The sequence below is a fragment of the Lampetra fluviatilis genome, chromosome 1, assembly GCF_964198595.1.
Source record: "Lampetra fluviatilis chromosome 1, kcLamFluv1.1, whole genome shotgun sequence".
NCBI lineage: Eukaryota > Metazoa > Chordata > Hyperoartia > Petromyzontiformes > Petromyzontidae > Lampetra > Lampetra fluviatilis.
Window position 1 is genome coordinate 2,681,635 of NC_136275.1, and position 20,663 is coordinate 2,702,297.

The 20,663-nt window shown below is 48.9% G+C and overlaps 1 protein-coding gene across 1 annotated transcript in view; it reads left to right on the forward strand.

Moving 5' to 3' along the window:
* The window catches only part of LOC144932034 (formin-like protein 3), a 60,648-nt gene that overhangs the window by 11,979 nt on the left and 28,006 nt on the right, over window positions 1–20,663 (forward strand). The window contains exons 2-9 of the mRNA XM_078856123.1: window positions 9,813–9,896; window positions 12,010–12,090; window positions 13,322–13,395; window positions 14,888–14,971; window positions 16,228–16,410; window positions 17,754–17,859; window positions 19,036–19,112; window positions 20,328–20,421. Of these exons, the coding sequence (XP_078712249.1) occupies window positions 9,813–9,896; window positions 12,010–12,090; window positions 13,322–13,395; window positions 14,888–14,971; window positions 16,228–16,410; window positions 17,754–17,859; window positions 19,036–19,112; window positions 20,328–20,421 (783 nt within the window). The remainder of the gene's footprint in view (window positions 1–9,812; window positions 9,897–12,009; window positions 12,091–13,321; window positions 13,396–14,887; window positions 14,972–16,227; window positions 16,411–17,753; window positions 17,860–19,035; window positions 19,113–20,327; window positions 20,422–20,663) is intronic.

Here is a 20,663-nt window from a genome sequence, read left to right on the forward strand (position 1 = left end):
TGTTTTTTTTTCGCAAGCTTCGTTCCGTGCCCCATGATTCTTTTCAGTCTCCGAGTAAAAACTGAAAACACCAGCTTTGGTACGGTAGGGGTGCGGTGCAATGTAGCATCGTTGCACATTGACGCCCTATTTGTTTGAAGTTGTTCTCGTCCGATAGTGTGCGGTTTTCAGAATGCTATCCCGAGACAAATTGAGTGCTTCCATGTAGGGTTTAGATCTTAGGCTCAGAATCAATCATTGATGAAGCGCACCTCGGCGCCTTCCTCGTATGGTCACCCAAGCGCCCCGTGATTCTGAACGCAGCGTGAGAGAACATTTCACGATCTTATTCCACGGTAGCGCAGACAAAAAACGTGTTTGTGTTTTTTCTTGAACCAGATGAGAGCTCGGCAGACCAGCATAGTCTCATTTACCACCTGGCCTCATTACATTCCTTCCTTAATTTCAGATATCCCTTTTCTCTACACGTGCGCTTAGATAAGCCTTGGCGTTTTGTTTAAGTTACGTTTCGCCAGTGTTGCCTGTACTTTTTGTAATGTTGTTTTCCTCCAATGTGTTTTGTCGGCAATCTCACGATTTATTTGCTTCTGTGACTTCCTCTTGATCACCGAGGCCCTGCGTGACTCGTTTTTTCTAAAACAGCTTGACGGCTGAATGTTCCATTCAAGCAAACACGAATACAATAGATCAGAAAAAAACTACTAATTAAAATACATAAATGTAATAGATAAATAATATATATAAAGTAGGCCAAAACAATCGATCATTATCATCATATGTATATTTACTGCAGGAGGAAGCTCTGTTTCACAGGTGTCCAGTAGGGGTCACGGGGTCAGAACGTCACAACAACAAACAGTTGTACAAACACGATGGGAGTGCAAAGTTCAGGGAGAAAGTAAACAAATAACTTTTAAAAAACCTACAAATAAAACGAATCTATTTTTATCTTAGCCAGTAAACTATCGCATCGAATACGCAATCGATCAAATCAAATACGCAAGAGTAACCTGGGTCATCAACATGACACAGATACATCACGTGACTTTACCGAAAGAACCAAGAAGATGAATCCCTGCAGTCACGAAAGCTTTAAATCGAAAAATGACACGGATAATGACCAAAAGAAAAGTTAAAGCGATGAAGCAAATAAAAGTCAGAGCAAGAACAACCAAAAGTAAACCCCCCCAGAACAAAACGAGAGAGCCAACACCTTCCACCATCGCCTCCTGTCACGACATGAAACACACACAGAGACACCGTAAAGCAGATGCTTTCATTATACATCTAAAGATGCCATCGTGATGAACGATGGGAAGACAAGGTTTTGCAGGTGGCGGAGTGGAAGTGTCAGCGATGTGTCCGTGCAGTCGATAGAGAGGACAAGGGAAAGGTGGTGGAGTGAAACCAGACTCCATGTAGCTGAGCTACATCGGCACTGATCACCAGGTGTTCTGTAGTGCCAAGTTCAAGTTTATTTATTAGGTATAGCCCTGTGAGCCATTCGGCTCTTGGATCGGGTGCAACCGCATCAAACAAAAAACATGAACAAAAAACATCTTAAAGTGAATATGTGACTGAGTGCAAACATAAAATCTAAGAAAAGACAGCAAAAAATTGCAGAAAAGGCACCATACACCAACACTGTGTGCAAAAATCCATGTGGGATGCAAGTCAAACAACAACAACCACAAGATAACTTAGATTAAGGCCATCAGTCTAACTCTGTACTACAACAAACAAACATGGCCAAACCAAAAAACTTTTCGAAAATCACCAAAAATAAAGCCGTAAAAGCAATGAAACAGTGGTCATAGGAACTGTGACCGAATTTTCACAATAAACGATGTAAACAACATGTACCACCAAACTCTGCAGCCATAGCTGGCTGCATGAGTCACTCCGCAACAGCAGGAGCATCAGTCGGAGAATCAACATTTTTCAATGCACCTTTAAGATCTGCACACTAAATCAAAACACAGATCATACTTTGTAGCGAGAGAGAGAGTGGACAAGTCAATGTCACTGATCACCAAGTGTCCTGTAGTACCAGGAGAGAGAGAGAGAGAGTGGACAAGTCATTGTCACTGATCACCAAGTGTCCTGTAGTACCAGGAGAGAGAGAGAGAGTGGACAAGTCATTGTCACTGAGCACCAGGTAATACCCCGGTTGCATGTGTCGCCGAGTGATTTTTCCGTGAAAATTTCGTGGAGAATGTCAACTTGATCTCGTCGTCACGTCTCATTTAATCAGGAATATGGTTAGGAAAGCAGTGTCGGCTTGGGCGAGAGGTACAGGGCCAGTCCAACAGCTCCCAGCGACGATCGCTGTGCGTGCGAGTGTGGTTCTAGATAACCCATGCCACAGCTGCTGCTGTATATGAAAACTTCTACAGACTGCTGACGCACGGACCGTTCAGCATAACGGAACTGGGATACTGTTGCGGCTTTGTCGTTGTTGTTGCTGTTGTGGGACACGTTATTTGATGTGACCTCTCTGGCGAGACCAACGTCCAATGTTCGACTTCTCAGGCTCATCGGAGTCTTCCCCTTTGGCGGAAGAGCAGTCTGCATTAGCAGTGATGGCACAAATAATAATACAAAAACTCAACACATTCGTCAATAACAAGGAAAAAAATAGGTGACGTTTCTGGAAGTGGACTTTCTTCATAGTACATAAGAAAGAGCATTGCCGGAGATGTGTTGAGTTTTTTTGTTATTTGTGTTTTTGCACCACTGCCAATGCAGTATCACAACGTATTTTGTTTCCTATTGTGAGGGCGCTTTGTGTGCTTTGGAAATTGTTATTCGGTGCCTTGAAGACTCCTGTCAGCCAGCGGTAGAATACATTGATGAGTCTCCCTGCTCAAGCGAGAGTTGGGTGGTGCCCACTTTCAATTCGTTGGTGCTGAGTCTGTGGTGGGAATTCCACACGACGAGGGCAAAGGCCTTGTTTCTCTCAACAGGGCAACGACTGCATTAGAGAGTGAACCCCACTTTATACTGGTAGGAACCTCCTGGTTATACCAGCCCACAGGGGATTATTGTGTCCGTCCGTCCGTCTGGGTGGAGAGGGGAGGGTGGCGAGGGGCTGGGTGGGGAGGGTGGGGCTGGGTGGGAGGTGGGAGGGGTGAGGCTGGGTGGGGAGGGGCTGGTCACCCCGTGGTGCCCTTATAAAACTCAACGTTTAACCTACTCACGCCGGCTTGTGCCCGCCCTCACAGTCGGCCATATTTGCGGAATACACCACGCCGCCGTTGACCCTGGCCATTGACAGAGCAACCCAACGTTCTTACCAGCTCTCTCCGCAGGAATGTGTTTCACTTTTTTGGAGGCACGAGTGGGATGGTCGATTGGAATTTGATTCAGAAGCATTTGAACTTCAAAACGTTCTGGGCGACATTTTAGATGCTCGAGCTCAGTGTAATCTGTATTTGTCCAACATCAAGGGCGCAACTATTATTGTAGGTGTGTCATTATTTTCCAACGGACAGACAATACGTTTCCTCGCGTGTTGAACTTCTTTCGCACCGTACGTAGCCAACCGTGCTAATCGGAGGTGCGGGAGACGGACAACAACACTAAACACACAAAGCAGTTCGAAAGAAATTAGTTTGTCAATCTAGATTATGTTTTAAAAGTGCAATGCTCCAGTGGCTTCCTAACCACGGGAGGAAGAGCGTTCCAGACGGCCGCAGAAGCGCCATCCGAAAGCGCCGTGCGATGCTGCTTCACTTCTCTGCCAATCCACAACGACCTCTGGGGGATGTAAGAACATTAACGTGTAACCCAACCGGATATTGCAACTAAATAATTACTCGGGGGAAAAAAAAAACCCCGCTCGCATTTAGAGCCCGCTGCAAATGCGAGCTCGGTCGACGTTCGGCTGTTGGCGTTTCAAAACGAGTGTTGTTGACGCGGCGTATCGCCGTCGCGGTTTTTTGTTGGGGTAAACTTTGGTCGCTAGGGAAACCAGCCGAGCTTTGCGCTTCACGCGGGGACCGGAGTAGAACCTCCACCACCTCCTCCTCCTCCTCCACCTTCTCCTCTTCCACTTCCTCCCTCCTGTCGTTGCGCACGGGGAGCGCTACGGGAAGCGCGGCGTGGCAGCCAGGGGGTTGCCACGTGTGATGGTTTTCATGGTTTTCATGGTTTTCATGGTTTTCCAAGGAATCGTTCTCTTGACGAGGGAGCCGCTTGGGAAATGTATGTTCGTCTGCCTGGGTCGATTAAAAGTCATGGATTTTTTTGTTTCATGCAAGTTGTTTTGGCTGGCCATCGGTCACCGCACCGCGTGCTTTCAGATGCGCATTGGCGGCCGTCGGGAACGTTCTTCCGATATTTGGAAGCCACTGGAGCAATGCACTTTTAAATCGAGATTGAAAACTCTTTTTTTTTTCGAACTGATTTTTGTGTTTAGTTTGTTGTCCTTTCCCCGCACCTTCCATTAGCACGGTAGGCTACGTACAGTGCGAATTCATTTCAACACATACATACATTTTTTAATAATGAACACTCCTACACCATGGAAGGAAATGCATGTGGGTTCTTCCCTCTCATCTGTTACCGTGAGATATTCTGCGAGCTCCCACGACATGTTTTTTTCTACGCCAGCACCTGGAAACCGTTCCCGTAAGCTGGCCGAGTGGCACTGTGCTCTGTGGGGTCGGTGGCCCACGTGTCGTGAGAAGTGCGTGAAGTCAAATTCCAGTTGCGGGCAACTTCAGCCCATCACCTCTCTCTCGAGTTCCTAAAACGAGCTACTGTTTGCGTGGGGCAGTCGACGTCGGTGGTCGTACTCTTTGGTTCTTTCGGTAAAGTCACGTATGAAGATAAAATAATAAATTTAATAATAGCATACGACGTTTCGATTGCAACACAAGCAATCATCATGAGGTATAAATGAAATAGCAACACAAATCTAACCAGAAAACTATAGACAGACATATGAGCGGACAGATATCACAAAGATACATAGAGAGAGAGAGCAACACACATAGGCACTCTGCCCCCGCCCCCTCTCTCTATTTAAGGCCTCGTCACAGAGACGTCCTCTCTCTGTGTGCCTATGTGTGTTCTCTCTCTATGTATCTTTGTGATATCTGTCTGTTCATATGTCTGTCTATAGTTTTCTGGTTAGATTTTTGTTGCTATTTCATTTATACCTGATGATGATTGCCTGTGTTGCAATCGAAACGTCGTATGCTATTATTAAATTTATTATTTTATCTTTATACGTGACTTTACCGAAATAACCAAAGAATAATTCCTGCAGTCACGAAAGCTCCAAATTAAGGTCGGCGGTCGTCTTAGCCAAGGGATTAAAATGTTTAACTGCTCCACAGCAAAACTCGAGCGTGCTCGCAGCCAGCGCTGTTCAACGTCCGTTCGCGCAAGGAGATGCCCGCGCCTTTTTATCCGAAAGCGTGGAGAGAGATGCTGCACTCGTCCGTGGGACGTGACCAACGTGGCATGGATAGGGAGGCCTCCATCCAGCAGTGGACGCACAGAGGCCGGGGAATGATCTATTTACATGTCTGGCTACGTGCAAATGTCCATCGTTTTGTTTCCTTCGGCCACATTTATATATATTTTCCCAATGAATGCTCGATTTATAATACATTGTTCTTACAAGCGTGCACCTGGTGAACTAAAGCGTTCAGAGGATTATTGCAAGTCAAACGTACACGGTGTGTGTGTGTGTGTTCAAGCGAACAACGTACTTTTTTAAAGATCATTTAGATTTTTTAAACTTTGTTTAAGTGTCGATGAACGTTTCCATCGGAGGCAGCTGTTGATGAGGAACTCTCGTTTGGTGAACGCGCGTAGAGCACTCGTGTTATGAAAGCTGGTGGTGGGGATTGGGGGTGAGTGGGGGGGGGGCGAGAGATGGCAGGAGGGGTGAATTGGCAGGTGGCACTCGAGATTAGAGTCGCTAAAATAGTTTTAGTTTCTCTCTCTCCGCTGCCGGTTAACCGAATGAACGACAAAAAAAGCAACCGGTAAAAATCCTGGTGACCGTCGGTTGTAGCTGCACGTGAGTCAACGTCTCTTGCCCTCCACGTGGCGTGTTTAGCTTCATGAACCGAGCAAACGAAGGGAGCTGCTGTCTCGGCGGAGTAACGGTCAGCATGCTCGCTGGAACTCGCACAACGGAGGTCGTCCCATTTTTAAATCCTTTATATTAAGTTCGCTTGCTTGCTTAGGACCGTGCAAATCTTTCGGTGGTTTTTAACCTACTTCCCGTGATCCAATCGAGCTGACATTTTGCACACAGACTCGTTGTGCGTGACAATGCATTTTTGTGAAAAAAATCCTAAATTTTACACTGTTTAGGGAATTTTGTTTAAATATTTAATTACCAATGCTGCCAGACAATCATCTGACCCATAGGTGGCAGCCATCTCAAGCCAGAGGACGAGAGGACTCTAGCCGCCCCCATGCCACGCATATGAAGGATTTATAGTGAAAAACTTTTGTTTTTACGGGTTTACTTGTTCCCACTCAATCCTCCCCGAGCGGCAGCCAAAATAACGTGGAAGGGTTTCTTACACCCCCCTCCCTCGCCACTCCAGCGCTTCTGTCCACCCAGAGGGCACACCCAGTTTAGTCGTCCGTGTGTTCCTTGCGTGTGGTGGGGCTAAAGTGTGGGGTGCTCCCATCTCTCCCGAGATGTCCGCTCCAAGTGGATGAATCGGCCACAAGCACTCTGTAGCTCCCTCTGGTGGAGCCCCTTTTCCGCCGGCGGTGGCGATAGCGAGCGAGTCAGCAACTGCGGGGCTGCGCCTTTAACGTTTTAGCGGAGTGCGGTTTTTGTACCTCCGCGTGTGCCAATCAACGCGTTCATTCCTAGAATTTCCACCGAAAATGTATTACCGTTTCGTGGCTTTTTGGAAGCGGTAATCCGTTATGAAAACGTTACTGGTTGCTGTCGTTGGGTTTTCTCCGTATGCTGCAGATTCTTCCCACACGTATTAACGCTCATTAACCGGCTGGAAACACCTTGCTATGTATAGAGAGAGAGGACGGCAAAGCTTGGACAATTGTTGGTAGCGTCGTCTCGCCACTTACCCGCCGGTGCCCTCCCGCTCGTCTTAGCATTTGCGAAGTGCAATTTGCATGAACGGCAACGCTGTATGAAAAACAAACTTAACATAGTTATTACTCTAAATTTTTAGCAACCCTACCGTGGATATAGGAGTTGAGGCCTAAACCCGCAAGCATCGCGCAAAAAAGCCGACACCTGTTGTAGAATATTTTTTCCCCGTAAATATAAATTCCTTTTAAGGTAGCGTGTGATGACGAATGTGTTGATTGTTTTTTTTAGTAGTTCTGCGGGAGTCGAAGACTCGGCATTTGGATGCAAAACGTGCACACCTGGGTTTTGGTTTTGTAAACTGCCGCGTGGTGACCTCTGGTGGCTTCTGCTGAAGCTGTCCTGCTGTGAACACAAACACAGCGCTGCCCCCCCCCCTCCCCGCACTCCCACCGAAGCTTCCGACTGGCCATCGAACAAAGACGGTCATCGCATCGCGCGCTTTCGGATGCGCTTCTGCGGCCGTCTGGAACGCTCTTCCTTTCCGATATTAGGAAGCCACTGGAGCTGTGCACTTTAAAATCGTCAAACAGATTGATACACCCATTTGTTTAGAACTGCTTTTTTGGGTTTAGTTTGTTGTCCTCTCTCCCCCGCCGTACATCCGATTAGCACGGTTTGCTACGTACGGTGAGAAAAGGCGTTCAACATGCATGCACACGTGCCGCGCAATGGAACAAGTGAGCCACGTGCCTCGCATCTGGCTGATATGAATCATTCGCTTCCCTACGGCCACCTGAACCCTCGCGTCTGCAGAGGGGGTGTCGTAAAGGGGCCTCCAGTTAATTCAGTTCGGCGTCTCTGCGCTCAAAACGAGCGTCGTTTCACGTTGACGTCCTCTGGTGGTCCCAACGTCAGTGGCGACAACTCCACATTCCCACGGAGCGGGCCTAGTCCCTCCTTTGAGAAACCACCGTTGATTTAAAAACAAAGCGCATCCGTCTCCAGGTGGTTCTCATTTGACCACGGTCAGAGGGATAGGAATGGTGGCGATGATTGCCATGAAATGCATGAACTTGCGATGTTCAGATGGGGAGCCCTGATGTGCCGCAACTTGAGCGATGTCCTTGCTCACTCTGCAATTCATATCAGAAGCCCTCGGACCCATGTCCCACAGAACCGTTCCGTCAAGTTCGTGACTTACTGCTGCAACGCGCGTACAAGTGCCCTGCTGCTTCTGGCCTGGGTGAGAGAAAGCAGGAAGACTTGTGGAAGTGCGTTCTCCAACTGCGTGCATTTTGCAAGCCCTCTAGTCCAAAGCTCACGTGGTCTTTAAGATGCTCAGAATGAGACAGTAGTAGAGATGAGGGCTTCGTCGAGTCAAGCCTCTGTTCATTAAACAAACTCCGTGAAGTGGAAAAACTGCCGCGGAGTTCCCCGCGACCTCTATTCAGAATCAGAATTTTACTGGTAGGAACCTCCTGGTTACACCAGCCCACGGGGGATTATTGTGTCCGTCCGTCCATCGTGCAGGGAGGGGCTGGGTGGGGAGAGGAGGGTGGGGAGGGGCTGGGTGCGGAAGGTGGGACTGGGTGGGGAGGGGAGGGTGGGGAGGAGCTGGGTGGGGAGGGTGGGGAGGGGCTGGGTAAGGAGAGGCTGGGTGGGGAGGGTGGGTAGGGGCTGGGTGGGGAGGGTGGGGCTGGGTGGAGGGTGGGAGGGATGGCGCTGGGTGGGGAGGGGCTGGTCACCCCGTGGTGCCCTTATAAAACTCAACGTTTAACCTACTCACGCCGGCTTGTGCCCGCCCTCACAGTCGGGCATATTTGCGGAATACACCACGCCGCCGTTGACCCTGGCCATTGACCGAGCAACCCAACGTTCCTACCAGCTCCCTCCGCAGGACAATGTCTTTGTTTAGACTGGAATAAATCCGATGAGCTGCAAAACTCTTTTTTGTTTCACGAACCTGCTAGACACAGCCGTGTGTTACCGCGCGCGTGAGACGAGGGCTTGGGAACGCGCGACCTGTCCTCGACGGGTGTGAACGTTTTGGAAAGCGCACAACACAACGCAGCCATTACAATCACTGAGATATATTTCGCATCGCCCAGCTCCAAGTCCGCATGATTACTTTGTTTTCTTCGTACAAAAGTCGTTTTTTTTAATCGAACAAACGATTCAGGTACACGCAGAGGGCATGCGTGGGAATTGCCACCAGTATTCTGGGAAAACAATGCCAAGTACAATGAATATTACCAATGTTTTTTTTAATATTTTGAACCTGTCCATGTCAGTCAATGAACTCTACATCCCTTAAATTTCGATTTAAAGCTCTCGTGACTGCAGGGATTCATCTTCTTGGTTCTTTCGGTAAAGTCACGTAGAAGGGAAATAATAAAATAATAATAACATAACATAATAATAAAATAATTCTCACGACGTTTCGGCCACAACGCAAGCAGCCGTCCTCAGGTGAAGACCAGGTCTGTCGGGGAGACAGACCTGGTCTTCACCTGAGGTCTACATTCCTTCTGTCTACTTCCTGAACTCGGATAACGCCTCTAGGGGAAGGATGGGAATGAGGGGGGGGGGGAATCAAAAGGGGGGGGGGGGAGTGGAGGGATAGGGGTGCCTGAATGCCCTCATAGATGATCTTAACAAGCAATTCCCGACTGGGGGGAGAATCCGTGAAGGCAAGATAAACCTTTGTCTGGTTTGACATGAGACGCGGAGAGGCAATTAACGACGGCGCTGCGTCACCGCTTTTCTTTTGCAGAATTCTATGAACCTGCCACCGGACAAAGCACAGCTGCTGCAAGATTACGACGTCGAGAAGAAATGGGAGCTCGTCTGCGACCAGGTGGGGAGTCGCCTTGTTTTCACTGATCACCATAAACGTCCAACGTGCAGGTGGAGCGGTGGCGCAGCGGTTAGCGCGCTGCGCTACGAACCTAGCGAGCCGAGTTCGATTCTCGCTCACGGCTAACAGCAGTTGACGATTATCTGAACTGCTCCTCGGCCTCCCCTAAGCTAACTCGGCATCAAATGAGTACCTGGTGCGGTGTGTAAACATCGCCACTGGTTAGACAAAGGCGGACGGGTGTGGTGCTGGCCACCCACCCCCTCGTGTGCCGTCCCTACAGTCTGTTAAGATGTCTTAAAATCTCGATGGAAAACTCATTTCTTTAGGATTGCTTTTTGTGTTGAGTTTGCTGTCCTTCTCCTGCACCTCCGATAAGCATGGTTGACTACGTACGGCGTGAAAGAAGTTCAACGCGCGTACATACATGTGAAAGCCCAGTGAGACGCATTGCCTCACCAAATTGGATCACTGTGATGTCCGTTATTAATTTTTTTTAAATGACATTTTTACGTGGGCGTTTCTGAAATGTGTGAATTCTGATCTCCAAGACCAAATAAGTGGGCATCTACGATTGCTACGCGATGCCCGCGGGAGCCCTCGGAAGATGATGCCGTGGGGAGCCGAGATTGGCAGCTTCCCCACGGCATTTCTCAACTTGCCCTCCGCATTAAAACCTTACTCGGAAACCACTGGGAGCTCTCCACTTATAAATCATGCAGATTGAAAACTCACTTCTTTAGAACAGTTTTTTTGTCTGTGTAGTTCGTTCTCCTGTGTCGCGACGGGCACTTCAAGATTCGACCGTGCCCACCCGGTTGCTCACTGAGCTGCATTGGCTTCCAGCTGCTGCAAGCAAACATGATAACGGTCGCACTCATTAAGCACAAAGTGCTTGCCACAAATGAACCACAACACCTTGCTGATCTCGTCAAGGAGCATAAACCATCATCACGCGAACTCCGGTCATCCTCGCAGCAGCGGCCTTTGGCTCGCCATCGAATAAAAATGGTCGCTGCATCACGTGCTTTTACGTGCGCCTCTGCAGCCATCTGAAACGCTCTTCAATCCCATATTAGGAAGTCACCGGAGCTATGCACTTTTAAATCGAGATTTAAGTTTAGATTGACGAGGATTTTCTTTACAACAGCTTTTTGTGTTTAGTTTGTTGTCCTTCCCCCCCCCCGCACCTCCGATTAGCACGGTTGGCTAACGTACGGTGCAAAAGAAGTTCAATGCACATACAAGCGGTCGTCTTCGCTCACTGCTCTCCGCTCTTCCCTCAAAACTCACTTCTTCTTTTTTCTCCAAAGCTCACCCCACGACCAAATAATCTCTTCTAACCACGACCGCTCCTGTTCCCTCTTGATAATCTCTCTCCATGGCGAGCACTCATTCCCAATCCATCCATCTAATCCGGTCATCATCATTTGCTCTCATCAATTTTTATTTTCCTTAATTCACGCATCACGGGTTCGCCCACTACTTCCTCTCGTCTATTTTATTCACCGAATCTTCACCACTACATTAATGCGTACCCATCGTTAATTATCCGCAAGGCGCCTTTGGTGAAAGCCCGATACATATACATTTTACGTGAAGATATGGTTGCGTTCCCGCAGGGCATGGTCGTGGTTTGGGTGAAATCTGCGTATGTACGTATGCACGCATGTGCGTTTGTTGAACTCCGTTCGCTCCGTGCGTAGGCCAACCGTGCTAATCGGAGGTGCGGGCGGGTGAGCGCCGTTGCGTCCGCTCTTTTTAAATCCTTTATATTAAGTTCGCTTGCTTGCTTGCTTGCGCGCTTACGACCGTGCAAATCTTTCGGTCGTTTTTTAACCCACTTCCCGTGATCCAATCGAGCTGACATTTTCCACACAGACTCGTTGTGCGTGACAATTAATGTTCGTGAAATGTTTTTTCCAGAATGTTACACTTTTTAGGACAAAAAAATTATATTTAATTACCAATTGCTTAATGGTGCAATGCAATCATCTGACCCATAGGTGGCAGCCATCTCAAGCGAGAGGACGAGAGGACTTTAGCCGCCACGCATATAAAGGATTTACAGTGAAAAACTTTGTTTTTACGGGTTATACTTGTTTGTTCTCAGGAGCGATTCCAGGTGAAGAACCCGCCGCACACCTACATACAGCAGCTCAAGAGCCACATGGAGTTCAGCATGGCTCGCAAGGTGACTTGCCTCCCCACCCCACCGTGCCCCCCACACTCGCGCCAACCATCACCCGGGCATTGCCCTCGACATGCCAACGGCACAAAGCTATCGTCTGTGGCTGTGGTTGCCACTCTCTGGACCCGTGGGTCACCGTCAACCCTCGACAGATGTTTGTGGGCCACCATGTGCTAAACATATGTTTTGTGGCATGTATATGCAGTGTTCCCTCGTTATTCACCAACTTGCGATCGGCGATTTTCGCTATCTGCGAATCGCATCTGCAACTCGACACGACTGCATCCTTGTGATGTCTGTCTGCTTGTATGTCTGTCTATAGTTTTCTAGTTAGATTTTTATTGCTATTTCTTTTATGCCTGATGATGATTGCTTGTGTTGCAATCGAAACGTCGCTATTATTTTAATTTATTATTTTATTTTTAGACGTGACTTAACCGAAAGAACCAAAGAATAATTCCTGCAGTCACGAAAGCTCCAAAATTAAGACGAGGAGCCTTTCTCGTCGTTTACAGATTTGTTCACCGTTTCCGCAGACCACAGGTTGGCAACCATTTGCGCTGTGCAATGTTATTGTTGTAATCCCTTGCCGCCGAGCAACGATGGCCAGATGCGCACAAACAATGGGCTTGCTTTTTGTTACCACCTCTGAGTGATACAAAAAAAATACATACTTTGTTTTTAATTCAACTGCATATCAAGCCAGGCGCTGCGAAAGCAGAGCGGCTTGACTCACCGTTGTACGGTTGTGAGTTTGATTCCAAGTCGAGGGTCTTCTTACCGATTAACACTTCGGGGGTCAATAAAATACGAATCGCTTTGCGTGGCTGTCCTATTGGGACGCTGACCCCCCCCCACCCCCGTCACGTGAACACCACCGGCTCAGCATCACCAACGGAGATGAACACCGCTCAACAGCCCACGCAAGCTCTGTTTCAACTTGACGTAGACTCAACTTGCGTAATGTTTGCGACACAGCAGCAGTTCGCATCGCGTGGTGAAGTATGGTTAAGTTTCCCTCTCGACCCACAAGGGGCAGGAAAGCCCTCGTCCACTAGTGGTCTGACACAAACACAGGCTGCCCACGTGAATACACACTCATTTGCGTGCGATGTACAACCTGTGCGCACGCACCTCCGGTGAGCACGGTTGGCTACGTACGGCGCGAAAGAAGTTCAACATACGCACGTGCGTACAGTGCGGTAAATGTGCCGATGGGTTTTTCTCGTTGCAGTTCAAGAGACGAGTGCAGGAATCGACGCAGGTGCTACGCGAGATCGAGATCTCTTTGCGCACGAACCACATTGGGTGAGTGGCTCGTGCCGAGTTGTAGGCCACTCGTCGTTCTCCGTACACGTGCCGCGGTCATCCGTGATGAAGAAAATATCTTACAATAATAATAACAACAACAGGTCAATGTCTCCCAGAAGGTTGTGTGGCCGATGGGATGTGTTTTTTAAAAAAAATATACATAATAAATAAATCACTCCCAGAATGGCGTGTAGCTGATGGGATGTTTAAAAAAAATATATATGTATAATTAAATCACTCCCAGAATGCCGTGTAGCTGATGGGACGTGTTTAAATAATCTAAATAAAAAAGAATCTCTAACAGAAGGCCGTGGGATGATAGAATAGGTTTTTTTTACGTGTGGAGGGATGGATATGGGAAGCAGATGTATCGTCTGCTTGTCTATCTTATAAATAACCTTCTGAGATTTTGGAACTGACAACCCACGCACAATACTAAAAGGAAGAGTCATATTTTAGTGAGCAAATTAAAATTCATGACTAATAGCGGAAGGAAAAATTAGCAGACAATGCGGGTCCTTCCCGTATTGCCTGTTTATTTATTTAGGGGCTTTTCGTTTCTTCATTTAATTACTGCCTACACATGTGTTTTAATCTCTCATCTAATCACACCGCGAGAATTAACACCGTGCTTATTTTGCCGTTCAACAAAACAATAAAAATGCAATTTCCCAACATTTATCATCCAGTCATATTTAATCTACCGAGCAAACACACAGACTCATCTCATCACCTGGCTTTTGCGCTTCCAATCATCATCATCATCATCGTAATTATGATCATCTTTACTACAATAAAGCCTCAAGAAGATTTTTTTTTTCCTTCCAGATCGACCCTTCGTTAGAATGTATCGTCAACTCCTCACCGAGTGAATGTCACCTGTGCGGTAGCAACTGGACTATCCAGAGAACGCCCCACGGTTCTCCAGCCTCAGGGCATGTGGCTCAAGGCTCCTTGACGTTGTCCGAGGGCGAGACTCTTAGGGGCCGTCCATAAATGACGTCACGTACCTAGGGGAGAGGGGGGGCGGGCGGTCATACATTTGTGACGATGTGTGACGAGGGGGGGGGGGTGTTTGAGAAATGTGACGTTACTTCAAAATGCGAAACTTTAAATAAATATAGACAACACGTTCTACTTAACTAAATTGACATTTTAATAAATGTTTTCTCCTACAACATCAGAGTGCAACGCCACATTAAATACGCACTACAATGACAATAGTTTGAAGCGATTTGAAGCATGTTTTATTTTCAAAATGGAAATATGTTTTTTTTTGGAGGGGGGGGGGGGGGGAAGAGCTTGTGACGTCATATTTTAGGCGGGGGGTTCTGACTTTTTGCAACGCCGTGTGACGAGGGGGGGGGGGGGAGGTCAAAAATCGTCCAAAATCGCGTGACGTCATTTATGGACGGCCCCTTACGCGCTCGCCGCGGTGCCACGCTTACCCCATGTCGTGCCCCCCCCCCCCACCTGTCTTCTTGCCCAGGTGGGTGAGGGAGTTTCTGAACGAGGAGAACCGGGGGCTGGACGTTCTCGTGGATTACCTGTGCCACACGCAGAGCTCCGGCACGTGAGTTGCTGGGTGTCTTGTTTTGTTTGTTTGTTCAACGGAAGCTCCTTCTTTACACCTCCTCTTCCTCTCAACTCTCCGCTTTGCCGACCCCATAACCACGTCTTCAACGATTTGCCAGTCGCAAAACCATACCCTGGCCATGCAAAAGTGTCTGCCTGCTCCAAATGGGCATTGAAGCAGCGCTCACCTCCCATCTACAGCCCCGAGCCATTGGTTTAAGTTCCACATCCTACGGCGGGGTTGATGTCATCTATAAGACGACCACCGTTGACTTCTCCACCAAGTGATACGCATTTGATCGACCCCAACCGCGATGATTTGAACTCGCGATTTTCTGTTCGTGAGCCGCTTGCTCTACCACCCCGAACCACACCACGCATACCCGCAGCATTGCTAAGCACACAACCTCTAACCACAGGGTTGCTCTTCTTATTGTGCCTTGCTTCTAAGTTAGCAGCGCTCGCTCTTTTCATTAAGCCGTGATCTATCCACTGCTGGATGAAGGGCTGCCGGAAGCGTCTCGTTGCCGTGCACGGCCGATTCCACGAGCGGCTTTCATTTCTCCATCTTTGGAGCGACGATCATCAGCTGGCGATGTTGATGATGACATCGATGACTCCAGCTGGTGACATCCTCTCGGGCGCGTTTCCTCTTTCGGCCGGTGTTATTTATCTTTGCTATTTTAGTCTCGGATGACAAGTGGCCTAGATCATAGATCATACTTACTTATTTTTTTCACTTCTCTGCGTTTCCTTGCTGGACCTCCGGGAAAAGCCCGACGTCCACCGCACGGCGTGGTCTGGACGTTCCCTTTGCGCCGTGGCCGTGAACGTGCGCGCATCAGGAGAGAGCGAACGGGCGATGCCTGCGCGTAATCGCCAGCACGTTCGACGCCTCCAGACGCGCGTCGTCTGTGCGCGCGCGTGCTCCACTGCATGTCGCCGCTCGACGACACCTTCTCTCTCTTTCTCTCATTTCATTCCGTCGGTCGTCGGAATTCTTCCTCTCTCGAAATGACAACGATCGCTGCTTCCCGTCATTCTCCCGCTAAGCCCCCCCCCTGTCGCGTTCTACCCTCCCCCCTCCCAGCCGCCACCTTGGCAGGGTGCAAGACCGCCGAAGGTAATTTCAGTCGACCATCCGTGACACCAAAATGGGTGTTGAGTCCTCGCGTCTCTTGCGCCGGAGTCTGTCCGCGCGCGTGCCCCGCCGTCATTCCCCACCGCCTCTCTCGTCGTTCCAACATTTCGCAGCTACGACGACGCCGCCGCCGCAGCAGCAGCCACCACGGACAGCGGCGCGACTCCGTCGATGGCCGAGAGGCAGAAGTCGGTGGACGGCGCCATCGACGAGGACGCGGAGCACGAGTCCAGCGTCAGCGGCCTCACCTCCGCCGCCAGCAGCGTGTCCCGAGCGGCCAAGCAACTGCTGCTGCGGTACTGCGGTCACCACGCGGAGAGCGTCCAGGCTTGTCCGTCCGTCGAGGCCGCGAGAGCACTGCCACTGGCACTGGGGCACGGGGACCCAGTAGGGCCGGCGTGGCTCGCGTGGTCTCGCGCTGCGACGTCGGTTCATTGTCTCGGGATGCCAAAGTGCAACCGGTAGCAAGCCTCTCGCTCGCTGCTCGGTGCGGTGGGTGACCTGGGACTGAGTGCGGGTTACTCACGACTTAGCACGATCTTACGGCCAGGATCAACGAGGCCAATTTTTAGGGCAGTCATCGCTGGCAATGATTTGTTTTTACCCTTAGCAACTTTGGTGTTTTCGTGCAGGCAGTGGCGTAGAGCCAGGTGGAGTTCTCGGTCTCCGATGAAGATGATTTGTTGAGAAGTGTACTTTGACGAGCAGTGATTGACCGACAAAGCACATTACCTCGGGTTGTTATGTGACCTGTCCCTGATCTGAGCGGAAGCTGTGTTGCCATCCCAATTGTGGCGATCGGATTTATCCACGTTTGTCAGTCATAATTCCTGTCGACAGTTGCCCTAAAATTTCCAAGAACGTACCATAGACTTGAGCGAAGCATACAGAAGACAAAGGTACCCCCTATATCTTTAACAGATTGTTGGGGCAAGTGCTGTTAGCGAGCACCTATGTAGGCCGGCACGGCACACGAGGGGGTGGGTGGTGGCCAGCACCACACCTGGCTTGCCTTTGGCTCCAAAATGGTGATGTTTACACATCGCACTGGGCACTCGTTTGAGGCTGAGTCAACTTTTCGGAGGCCCACGTCTTGTTCAAATAATCGTCACTGTTGACCGTGAGCGGGGATCGAACTCAGGTTGCTGAGTTTGTGGTGCAGCGCGCTAACCACTCCACTACCGCTCCTCACAAGCTCACGAACACACAGGCACACACCGGTTTACAGAAATGCATGCTTACACATTTGCAGTTTTCATCCACCGTTGCCTACTGGTGACCAAACAGGAGATGAGAACAATGGGATGTAGCCCTGCATCTGTACGTTTGTAAGTTGGGGCCAGGGTTGTAAGTAGCTATCGTGTTTTTGTGTTTTTGTGTTGTAACTTTCTGACCGGCCCCTCCTGGACATCTGTGCAAAAGCTCATCGTATTTCACCAGGAGAAATAAAAAAAACTCTTGATTCTGTACCAGGGTGCTGGAAATGCGTGACTCCAGTGGCATTAAAGTCACGGATAAGAATAACTGAGCACCTAGGATGGTGCCGCAGGGAATAAAGTGACGGCTCACCCCCCACCACCACCCCCGCCTTTACACGCGCAACGTTAGGCTGTGATTGACTTGCAACTCTCACCGCCAGGCACAACACGCTCAACCGCCGGTGGACCTTCCGCAACCAAAAGGCTGTGAGCCAGGATGACGTCCACGTGTGCATCATGTGCCTGCGCGCCATCATGAACTACCAGGCAAGTGCTGCTCCCTGTGGGGGGGGGGGGTGATCACTTCATCACGACACGCACCCCCCTTGCAAAACACTTGAGGGCCCGATTCATAGATTGGTAAGAACTAATGTTCCACCGAAAAGTAGAAAACACCAAATCATCACGTGTTGGTGAGAACCGACTTTTGCGCCAAAGCTTGACTTTCCCGTCACCTTCGGGGTGGAGTGACGACGCCGCGGTTCGTGCACTGCGCTACGGACTCAGCGACTCAAGTTTGATTCCTGGCCACGGCTAACGTGAGCGGCGAGCGATGTCTGGACCGGTCTTGGGCCCTACCCCTGCAACCATCTTGCATTGGCCACTTGGTGTAGAGTACTGGACATGTGTGAAAAAGAGCTTCATAGCTCATCGGATTTCTCCAGGATAAATAAAGCTTCTGAATTCGCGACGAATGTTCAAGCTCAAGTTAATTTCAAGTTCATTTATTAGGTGTAGCCCTGTGAGCCATTCGGCTCTTTAATCGGGTGCAACCGCAACAAACAAAAAACTTAAACATGAACAAAAAACATCTTAAAGTGAATATGTGACTAAGTGCCAACAGAAAATCCAAGAAAAGACAGCAAAATATTGCAGAAAAAACACCGTACACCAACGCTGTGTGCAAAAATCCCAGTGGGATGCAAGTCAAACAACAACAACAACCACAAGACAACTTAGATTAAGGCAATCAGTCTAACTCTGTACTACTAAACCAATACACTTTTCGAAATCACCAAAATAAAGCCATGAAAGGCATGGGGGAGACTTTTATTCAGCGGTGGATTGACGAAAGGGCTGACAATTATCACAAAATCTGTCAAATGATGTCAACTGCGTATCTTTTTTTTGTACAAAAAGTAACAGAAATATATGTTATTCTCCCTGGCCAAATGTGTATGGGGGTGGCTTTCACCTTCGATGGTAGCCCTGAGACAGTGATTTAAAAAAATCCACGTTCGCATTGTGACAATTTCTGGAAAATATGTCCATAGTGTAATTGACTTGAGATATTTTTCTTATTCACAGAGGTCATCTTAATGAGCTATCAGATCCAATTACCACTGATTGTCCACTCCCCCCCACTCCTCCCCTAACAATTTGTGCCCAAGTCACCAAACACGGCCACCGAGTTGATTGACTTTGTTTTTCGTTTGTCTGCAGTCTGGCTTCAACCTGGTGATGTCGCACCCCAGCTGTGTCAACGAAATCACGCTGAGCCTCAACAACAGAAGTCCCAGGTGGGGAGCGGACTCGCACCACCGGTGACGCGCTTCGATTATTTGTTTTGTTTTTTAAACACAAATATAACCCAAACACAACTCGGTAGCCGGCCGCGCGCGTTTGTCCTGCAGCCTTCGTTGGCAGCAGCCGACTGGGAAGAAGAGAGAAAAAAATAACCGCAACCCACGTAAACAAAAACTTTGCTCTTTAGAGTTTTATATAATTGCCTCCTGATTGTGTGACAGATGGCAGACGGCTCGTTTTGTCCGTAAGGCCCCACCATGCTGCGCTACTGTCTAGGTTTTATCAGCGCCTTAAGAATCGGCGCACGTACCTCACCATCGAACAAAGACGGTCAATGCATCGGCCGCTTTCAGATGTTATTGTGCAGCCATCTGGAATGCTCTTCCGATATTAGGAAGCCACTTGTGCTATGCACTTTCAAACTAAATAGAAACGCCATTTCCTTAGAACTGCTTTTAGTGTTCCGTTTGTTGTCTTTCACCGCAGCTCCAATTAGCAAGGTTGGCTACGTACGGCGCGAAAAAAGTTCAACATACGTGCATACATACGTGATCATGCTATGTCGTGGCGTTCTCAACATTTGTTTTAATTCTAGATTTGAAGTTTTCGTGACTGCAAGGATCCATACCCTTTGGTTTTTTCGGTAAAGTTCCGTAGATGGAAATATATTTATTTATTTTCATTTCATTATTTTTATTTTTCATCTACGTGACTTTACCAAAAGAACCAAAGGGTATTTGTTTTAATCTGACCCCATTGTTGCCGACGATGAATTATCACATGCGATGAAAGTGGTCTCACGTGATAATTCACCTGTTGTTTGCGTGACCCAACCGAGTCTAGCTGCAGCAGCTTAAATCTTGACTCAAAGCTTTCGTGACTGCAGGAATTCATATTTTTCGTGTTACGTCGTAGTTTTTTTTATTATTCTCTTCGAACCCATCCACGTGACTTTACCGAAAGACCCAAAAGAATATGCCGCAGCGTACCTTGCTTCAGCAGAAGCGGACACCGCTCCCCTCCCAGGCGCGTTGAGCTTCTGCGAGCTTCGGCTACGATCCACGATGATATTCACAAACCGTAGCCGAGCATCGAAAGCAGTCGCGGACAACAATCGGTGAACTTCGATAGGCGGCGCTGGGTGTGCGTCACTCCTCTCCCTCCTGCGCCCCACTCGATCTGAAGCTGTCGGCGCTGTGACCCCGCAGGACGAAGGCCCTGGTACTGGAGCTCCTGGCGGCTGTCTGCCTCGTGCTGGGAGGTCACAGCAAGATTCTCGCCGCCTTCAGCAACTTCAAGGAGGTGAAGGAAGCAGCGGGGGGAGCCTTTGAGAGGCAGGCTGAGGATCAGCGGTCGCCGCGTCGCGCGCTTTCGGATGCGCCCCCTGTGGCCGTCTGGAACGCTCTTCCTTCCTATATTAGGAAGCCATCGGGAGCTTTGCACTTTTAAATTTAGATCGAAAACTCATTGACTGAGAACTCCGTTTTGTGTTCAGTTTGTTGTCCTTCCCCCGCATCTCCCATTTTCACGCTTGGCTTCGCACA